Below are 9,913 nucleotides of genomic sequence, written 5' to 3' on the forward strand. Positions count from 1 at the left end.
AGAACAAAAATGGTTGAAAAAAGAAAAGTGAAGTGGCCACAAATGGCCAGGATAGAGCCCGGAGGGTTAAGGCTGCAGACCCTGAATTGGGATACAGCCAGAGAGTGACGGAATACTAGAAAGCACAGGGGCGGTCGGAGGGAAGACGAGCCCTGTGTGGATGCTCTTCAAGACCTCCAGCTGGGGCCTGAGAACCCCAGGGCCCGAACCTGGAACCCAGGATCAGACTGAGAAGAGGAAGCGTAGCTCACCAAGCTGCACATCGGGGACCCCGCTAGCCATGCAACCTACAACATGCGGGCAATACGCCAGACAGGGAGCTAGTGCTGCAGGCCAGAGAAGACTCACCCGCTGGCTGACGTATCAGACACAGCGAGTTCCGACTGGTGCGTAAACCTGCGAACCACAGGCAATATGCCAGGGGCACACAGCCTGCAGGAGCAGAGACCAGTGAGACCTATTCCAGACTGCTGGGCACTGTGGTGGCTGTGATCAAGAAGGAAAAAAATGTAAGTAAATAAATGAATGAATTTACTTGGAAAAATTCAACTGAAGTTATAAGCAAGTGAATAAAGTTTTTTTTTTTTTTAAGTTTAATGATGACATTTGTCATCAAATATTAGTGCAGAACAGGGTGAATCTTGGATTTGAATTTTGACTTTGTGATATTATTTGAATTTAATGTTTTTCAGCAGCAAAAGAATAAGAAGACTGACAAACAGGTGGAGGAAGAGAATGCCACAGAGGAGGCTCATCAGCCTCATATCAAAGACAGCTCCCATCCCATTTAAAAGGAATAAAAGTCTCATTTCATCAACTAGACTTTCGCCTTTGCTTCAGACATGAACATCAGACCATTTTCTCTGAATCCTCTGTGACTAAATGTCTCTGGATTTCTTCATTTGTGTGTGAGCGGTTTGTTCTTTAAAACTCCTCCACGATTACAGCAAGTGATGATCAAAGGTAAATATCCATCCATCCATTTTCTTTCACTTAGCCTTATCAGAGTTGTGAGGGGGGCTGAAGGCAATCCCAGCTACTAATGTAAATATATTTTAATGTATCCAAAGCTACAGCTCACACTCAAAATCAGATAAAACTTTCAACACTTTTCACGATATTATTCAGTTTATAAAACAGGAAAAATAAGATAGAAAATAAAAACATAGAACACAATTTATTGTAACAACTTTTTATTATTTTTATTTAGTATTTTCCAGTGAAGGAAGCTGCAGATAATGGTTAATGTTAGTGCTACGTTAACCTGACACCTCGAGTTACAGGATACCTTTGCATTTCACTAAGAAAACGCTTCCTCTGCTTACAAAAGACAAACATCAAATAATTAACTTTTTCTTTAGAGTGTAAATCTAATAAGCGGCAACCAAGAAGGTGCTTAAGGAGAATAACATCGCTTCCAGTCAACTTTCCCGGCCAGGCTGAGAGTGTACTGCAATGATGGAGCAGTGACGCAAGAAGCGACTACGGATATGGTGAAGAGAGGATTATCGGTAGACGTTGTGAAAGACGGGGCTACACTCTTGGATCAAATAAAACAGTGCGAACTAGTGCGAAGAAGAAACTGGGAAACACGTTTTTAAAAGCAGAGCTTCAAGGAGCGTCTCCAGGCATTTAGGCACCGGGATGGCTGTGGGTAAATAGGCTGCTGCATAGTGAGCTGGACTCTACAGACCACTCTGCTTTTGGCCTCTGGGCCGAAGAGGGTACTCTTCCGCAAGTTGAGTGAGGAGCTTTTCCCTCACCAACTACAGCTAATATAGCGTTTATGCTTTTGGAAGTCAGCATGATTGCATGTCTTTGTTGTATTTGCTACACATGTTATCCCCCCGGTGTACTTTTTGATTTCTTGGTATGTACAGAGGTTAAAATCGTATAATGTTGTACAATCCTGTCTCATAAGTAGGGCTGCTACAAACTATTATTTTGATAATCAACTAGTCACCGATTATTTTTGCGGTTAGTCGAGTAATCAGATCATGCATCCATTGGCCATAAAACGTGCAGCTTTTTGCATCAGCATGCATCTGCACTTATTAACTATCATTAGCTTTCAGCTTGAAGTGTTTAAGGTGTGTGCTAACTAAAAAATAAAGACAAGATAGTTTATTAAACTTTTAATGAAATTTGCAGATTGTCTCAGTAAACTCAGCCGTCTGCTCCTTGCTATCTACAACATAACAGGACATTGGAGTAAATTCTCGAGCATCTCACACTTCTGTTTAATCCGTTTTCTGTTTGATGTTTATTCAGCTGTGTGAAAACTATAACTTTAATCTCAGCCAAACCGATTTACTGAGGAACAAATAAAACACTGAAAAAAGCCAAATAATAACACTTTTAAGTTATCTGAGTGACTTATATATCATGATTAACCCGAGTAACGAAAGACCGCACTGAGTTTAAAAACTATTTGCCGGGAGTCCGGTGTTCCCCCCGGCTCTAGTGACTGTAATGTAAACAGCCTACAAGGATGCTGGCCCTGAATTTGGACAAAGCTATGATACTGGAGACAACTTCTTCTTCTTTGGCGTTTAACGGCAGCTGGCATCCTTGTAGATGCATTGCTGCCATCTTCTGTTTCAGTCTGTTATTACACTCTTAAATCCTAATTCTTGCGCCTCATCTTACAAAGCTTCAAATGACTTGCCGACTATTAAATTTGTTGTCGACGATTTTAATAGTCGACTAATCGTGGCAGCCCTACTCGTAAGTTAACTAAAGTAGTATCATATAATGTAAATGGATTAGGGAATCATTTTGAAAGAAGTAAAATTATGTCAAAATTAAAAAGAGAAGGAATAGAAGTTTCCCTTCCACAGGAATCTCACATACCACAGTTTGGGCATGAAAAACTTAGGAAATGGAAATTTAATCAGTATTCATCTTCTTGTACTCAGGTTTTCAAAGGAGGTGTTGTAATTCTAATATTAAGTAGGCTGAATTTTGAATGCATTCAAGAAATAAGATATAAGGAGGTGAGGTTTGTGCTAGTAAACAAACTTCCCCTTGGAGGGATACTTGGAGGGTATACTGACTAGTCTTATTAGTATATTTGTGTTTTTGGTCAATTCTAAATAATAAAAAATGGAGTGTAAAATCACAGCATCAGTCAGTTCAGAACATTTCAGAGTAATCAGAGGATCATAGTCTGAATGATGTTCTGTCACATGACCTAAGGAGCATCTGCATGCCCATAACAAAACCATCCACTGTGACGAGAGCACGGAGCGAAGCGGACACGTTGACCAGCCTTACAGTTTTTCTTCATCACTCCATCCATAACAGAGAGAAAAGTCATTCTCACCGCTTTTGATGCAGTTCTTAAATCAGTTTGAGCATTTCCTCACAAACATTAGACTGTCTCATTGTTTTTATACACACTGCTTTTGTTTAGATCCATACTCGTGGTATTTGTTGCTGTGTTAATGCACTTCTCACTTGAATCTGACTTTTTTCAGTCATGGCTCTAGATCTCTCACTTCTCAGATTACTTTTTTCAGTCTTTCAATTTAATGTTTTCAGCAAGTTTGTTTGTGTGAAATATTGCCCCAGTTTCATGTTGTTAGCTGACAGGTGTGGCCCCCAGTTTCTCGCCTGTAACTGTAGCCCATCATCATCATCATCAAGGTCAGACATTTTTGCGCAACTTTTCCAAAGTAAGGAAGATTGAGAAAAAAAACCTGATGATTTCTTTAAAGGGATGCAAAAGGTTTTTGCACAAATGATTCAGATCAAAAGACTAAACTTTGCTCTACAAGGGTGTGATGTCCACTTACGAGGACATTATGCCACTGCTCTATTGAAATTTAAAACGAATGTCCTCATGTGGATCTCATTTTTCTCTGAAACAAAAATCAGGTTAAAAAAAACAAACAAAAAAAACATCTGGTAACTTTTTTAAATAGTTTTTAAATATGCATCAGGTCCCAATCAGCCCAAATATCAAAGAGAAATTAAAAATGCATGCATGGAAGAGTTCGGTCTTTAGGAGGTTAATGTCAGAATGAGCCAACTGTGGTTTATCTGCAGACAGAAAAAAAAGACATACAAACTGTTTTGCTTCAAACTGGCTGAGGAGGTTTTAGTTTTATAAAGATCGCCAAAGCAGCAATCACAGCAAAGAGTGACAAAGCCGCCACCAGTCCAGCATGTCCTCTGCTGACTCCTGTGTGACCTGCAGGTGAGAAACAGGTGTGAGGTGTCAGCTGTCAGGTAGGTGATGAGTGAAGAACAGAACAGAATCCATTTCCTCTTCAAACTGCTGTCAGACATTATCTACTGCACTCTGATCACATCACTCAGACCAGCTGCTTTCTACAAAGTCTCATCAACAACATCTTTAGAAACAAACATCAACAAGCAGGAAGCAGCTTCACCTCTGATCACACACACACTCAACTCTACTCACTCACCTGGAGGATCAACAACTCTCAGGCTGATGACACTGATAGGGTCAGTCTCCAGATGAGCTCTCTTCCTGCGGTTTGTTCTTCTCCTGAAGACACGACACTCGTATGTTCCTCTATCAGCAGTCGTGACACCCTTCAGAATCAAAGACACGTCTCCATCCTTCATCTCTCTGTCCTGCAGATCCACCCGGTTCTTAAAAGATGGATGCTGCTCTTCTGGATCAGGCTGCTCATCCCGATACAAAAGAACATAATCTTTTCCAAGGTCAGCTCTGCTCCACTCTACAACTGCCTTGGAATTGCTGTCGATGTTTGGAGCTCGACATGGCAGAATGACGTTCTGTCCAGCTGTGATGTTTATCTGAACTGAAAGAGGAAACAGAGCAGTCAAAAACAAAGTGCAATCATTCATTTCTGCAGCATTGATCACCATGAAGAGCTACAAATACAGATTTCTCCCCCTGAACACTTTCCTCTTACTCCCACTAGAGATGCAAACCAAGGAGCTCAGGAAGAAAAACAAGGCGACAGGAGTGATGGGATGGCCAGCTGAGGCTTTTTGTACTTATGCCAGAATTATAATAAAGTTTCACATAAATCTCAAATCCACCTCCACAGTGACAAATACTTTTGTCATAGCCACATGTTGATAACGCCACTCTGAAACAACGAGGCGCAAAATTGTTGGACGATTCTAAACAAGGTTATTTTCTTATATACTCAACTATCAAAAATTAGGATCAACACATGTTTTAGAGAAATCCCTGTACAATCTGCACCAACTCTGTTTGCCAGATGTCACTTTGTCTACTCACTAGATACAGGAACGACTTCCTGTGGACACAACAGGATGTTTGCTGAGATCTAAAAACAGCAACTGCAGTGAAAACAATCCAGAGTTTAATGACCATTAATGTGAGATCAGCTGAACTGAAATCACTGATACTTACAGATATATACCATTTTCATAAATAAATAAATATATATATATATATATATATATATATATATATATATATATATATATATATATATATATATATATATATATATATATATATATATATATATATATATATAAATAAAACACCCAGCACGCCCCTGAGGGCGGTTTATCCTTCAAGCTCGGGTCCTCTACCAGAGGCCTGGGAGCTTGAGGGTCCTGCGCAGTATCTTAGCTGTTCCCAGGACTGCGCTCTTTTGGACAGAGATCTCCGATGTTGTTCCCGGGATCTGCTGGAGCCACTCGCCTAGCTTAGGAGTCACCGCACCTAGTGCTCCGATTACCACGGGGACCACCGTTACCTTCACCGAGCTCTTCTCTGGTATTTCTCCAGCTTCTCGTGTTCCTTCTTGCTGTCATGCTACATCGATCACTACGGTCGTCTTCGTAGGTATAGGTATTAACATCATCTAGCAGACCTTCTGAGGGAACTTCACGTAATCTTGGTAACCGGCTACGGGGGATCCATGTTTCAAGCTTGGCCATGATCCTATTTTTCAGGTCAGTTCCTCTTGCACTCAACGATCCTTCTCCTATCGCACTTGGGGCTATGTACCCAATCTCGGGTGGGGGTGATGATATCTCCCCCCTGACCTGGCGTCCTGACTCCTCCTTGCCGTAGCATTTGTGTTGTACCTCGTCAATCTCTAGCTGTGAGAGCAGTCCCTTCTTTCGAATGTTGGAACACTGAGCTACTAGTTGTTTCGCCGTCATTGTGGATGTTGGGTATCGAAGAATCCATAGGTCCCTCATCCTAAGTAGCCCCTTCCGCCGGGGTTACTTGCGTAGTAGCATTCCAACAACACCCTGTTCTCGTCTCTTGCCCACCGATGCCTTCTTGTTCTAGTAGCCCACTTTTAAACTTTCCTCAACCTTATAGATAGATATAGATATATACATATTAACATTCTATTATTCATGCCATGATTTATCTTAGTCTAATGGAGGAAGAGGTAGCAGGAAGGTTGCTGATTGGCTGTAGTTGATCCAAAGGCAACAGAAATGTTGAGAATATTTCTTTTTTTGTTTTTTTAACTTTAAAACATCGTTAACAGTCAGCAGAGGTCGCAGCTGCTGGCATTGAGCTGGTTGTCAGAAAAGTAATGAAACTATCTGCAAGGATTTGGTTAATAAGTACTGACTAGCATCATTGTGGTCAAGATTCACATCAGCTTTAGCTGCTAACAGAAGCAGAAAAAAGCCCACCATTCAGCTGGGTCAGGTCACACTGACTGCACACAGCACTTACTTTCTTTCCCAAACTGCGATATGCTTATTAAGTAATGACCCTTTCAAAACAAAAGCTGCAATAGTGCTTCACATTAAAAGTGTAACACAAACAGCGGAACTAAGAAATAATACAATAACGTAACAGAAACAAGTGGAGCCTATCCAAAGAGGGCAGAGCAGGTCACAGTGTCACTGCCTGAAAAATGAAGCCTAAGTTTCTCCTGACTGGTTCTTGTTCCCTTGCACATGGACTTGTGAAATGCACTCAGCTGGTTTCACCGTGCAAAAACTGATAAGCAATAAGAGCTCAGAGCAATGTAGCTGTTTGACTGAGTATTTTGAGCGCTCTCTCGGCCAATAATAACTGCTGCATGCTTTGCCTTTGTTTGAGCTCAGTGAGGCAGACGCACAACTACAGCTGTTTGTCAGCATGAAAATAAACATGCAAAGACAACTCACAAACCATAGCATGCAAAAAAAAAACAAAAAAAAACCCACCAATAAATATAACTGCGAGGAAGTCCGTATCGAACATGTCAACACCCACCAAAACAGGAAGTGTCTCATTTGATCAAAATATTAACACATCAGATAGAAAACAAGCACAGTGCCTCTGTACAAACATGTAATGAAGATTTTATGAGCCAAACTAAAGTCTGAGCGAATGTCTTATTTAATTAATCATATTTATTTTCTGTATAAAGACTCATGCCTCAAACCAAAGGGAAAACATTTAAAATCTTCTGCAGTGTTTTTAAGTTTCCAGTTACACAAAAACAAAACTCTCCTTCACCAAACAAGGATTGATAAAACTGCCTCCAGAGACTCATCTGAGCTGGAATGAAATGGCACACTTCAGATATCCATAGCACTCTTTCATAAACACTCGTGCTGTAAACATGGTGCAGAGCTTCAGCAGTAAGCTGAGCCTCTGCAGACTCACCAGACTCTGTGACTGTGAGGTTGATGGAGTGTTTGAACTCTTTGACGACTCTCTCGCCATTTCTGGTGCTGCTGGTTGTAATCTGACAATCGTATGTTCCTGTATCGCTGATGCTGACGTTTCTCAGAATCACAGTAACATCTCCGTCTTTCATGGATGAGTCTCTCAGCTGCACTCGGCCTTTAAAGGACTCATGCTGGTAGTTCTCGTACGAGCGCTGGTCTTGGAAGAAGAACACATAACCCTGTGAGCTGAACTCAGGCCTGCTCCACTCCAACAGGGTGATGTGTGCATCTCTGGGACCCCAACACTGAAGAGTGGCAGCTTGTCCAGGCCTCACACAAACCTCTGTATGAATGAAAAACAAAGAGGAGAAAAAACCCAAACATTAATAGCATGTTATACTGCACGTGTTGGAAATCTGTGGACAGCGAGGAAGTACTGAGCAGAGGAAGTCTAAAACACATCAGTGGATTACTCAAGAGTAATGGATACCTGCAGCTCTCCGACATGATACTCATGTCTCTATAAACGAACGTGCATTTTACTCTGTGAACTGTTCTTCAGTTATGAGTGTTGCAACAAACCCCAGCAGTGAATCTGCACTGACAAACCTTCAAGACCAGAGAGGAATCCTCTTCACAACCTGCTGCAAAAGTGTCTGTCAGTAATTAAACTCTGACGTTAAACAGAGGCTTTTACTGCAAAGCAGGAGAAATGTACATGTAAATGTACACCGTGTTGTTAATAATGAGTTCCTTCCTTTAATGTTGCAGCTGGAGAAAATGTACTCACTTGCATACTGCTTGGTAGCTTAAAGTATAATGACATACATTAGATTTATTTTTTTAAAACCTGCACAATTTTAAATTGACATTTTAAAATAAATGATATCGAGAACAAATTACATCTAATACAGAGTGGAGTAGTTTGGAAAACTGTAAAATATAGAAACACTTTAGTAAATTTGCAATACTGTCACTGTGTTCATCAAGATTTGCAGTGTCACACACCACTAGTTTGTGTTTTTGTCTTAGATGTTGTTTAAGAAATCCTGACACAGCCAAACCGGACCGCCACCGCCTGGCACCATGTTAGTATCACATCCATTCTTTTTGTTGCCACATTCTTTCTGAACTCGCTCACATTTTCTTCCATCTACGGTATCAGACGAGCTGCAGCAGCTGTTTGCATTCCCGGAAGCGTGAAAATGCTGCAGTGTGTAGTTTCACTGTTTACATCCTTGATGGATGAGTCATTTCTTTTGGCAGCCTGTCAGTTCATGTTACCTCAAAACACAAGAAACTCACCTTTCAACGCAGAAGCCACCAACATCGGGAGGGAGAAGAAAACTACAACCGACGACATTTCTGCAGGTCGCCCAACGGTCGCCCCGCTGTTTGGTAGTGGTGGGCGGATCGATCCAAATATAGATGGCACATACAACCCCGATATTGGTAGCGAATCTATACTAATGTGACAGGATCAGTGGTTTACTTTGCTCTGTAAACTCTGTAAGGATATGCGTCTCTGCAGGGATTTCCTTCCTCCAGTTGTTGTTTTCCTAATGTCACGTGACTCAGTGAGGACGGGCGAGAGGAGGAAGGAAATCCCTCACAAAGACCCCCCCAGCAAAAAAGTACAGAATAACCGGGCAGCTTATGTAGTTTTTATTTTCCTTCTTTACCTCACTCTGTGACTAAATTTAATATAGTCTGTGACTACAACACAAGCACATGGGCCAATTTTGGTAGCGTCTGTTTCAACATCTGCCTGTCCCCACCCTCTTTGTCAGGGTGGGGACAGGCGGAGGATTTAAAGATCGAAGTTCAAAATAATTTAAAATCAGGACACAGACCCTGGTGCGAGTAATCCTCGCTGGCTTTTAAAATGACCGCAGCAGTTATAAGCAGCGATCCTGCTGAACCCTTATCAGTGAGGATTAAATGAGCTGCAGGACCTCTGAGTTAGACTGACTCAGTGTGAGCTTGGTGATCCTAACATACTGGACGCTGAGTGTAAATCTGCTATACTTCAGGTGATGCTGTTTGTTTGTGTAGCAGTACTCTGATCATAACGCTCTCACATGCTTATCATTTGCTGCTCGTTGCTCTTCTACAGTGACCACAGTGACAGCTGCACATTACAGCTCCGAGACTTAAAACTGCATGCACTGTTTGTTCGTTTATTGCTCCACCAAGTGAATACACGTAGAGACCTGCACACAGTGTAACTTCAGTACTTCCTTTTTTCTCAACTGTGGGCAGGCTGCGCGTACAAATATATAAAAGAAACAGCGAAGCTCAA

At 41.5% G+C, this 9,913-nt stretch overlaps 1 protein-coding gene across 1 annotated transcript; it reads right to left on the bottom strand.

Annotated features, from left to right (window-relative positions):
• Positions 1-1,176: 1,176 nt before the first annotated feature.
• On the bottom strand, positions 1,177-9,184 carry LOC146713249 (uncharacterized). Its single transcript, XM_085452336.1, has 4 exons — positions 8,917-9,184; positions 7,607-7,954; positions 4,434-4,796; positions 1,177-4,195 (listed from the first exon to the last, which is right to left on the bottom strand). Exons 1-4 carry the CDS (start codon positions 8,972-8,974, stop codon positions 4,083-4,085), a joined length of 882 nt encoding a protein of 293 aa, XP_085308462.1. The 5' UTR covers positions 8,975-9,184; the 3' UTR covers positions 1,177-4,082.
• Between the last annotated feature and the right edge of the window lie 729 nt (positions 9,185-9,913).

This window comes from Copadichromis virginalis, linkage group LG3 (genome assembly GCF_057382275.1).
Source record: "Copadichromis virginalis isolate Kocher_CV1m ecotype Utaka linkage group LG3, C_Virginalis_male_GT1.1, whole genome shotgun sequence".
In the NCBI taxonomy this organism is placed as follows: domain Eukaryota; kingdom Metazoa; phylum Chordata; class Actinopteri; order Cichliformes; family Cichlidae; genus Copadichromis; species Copadichromis virginalis.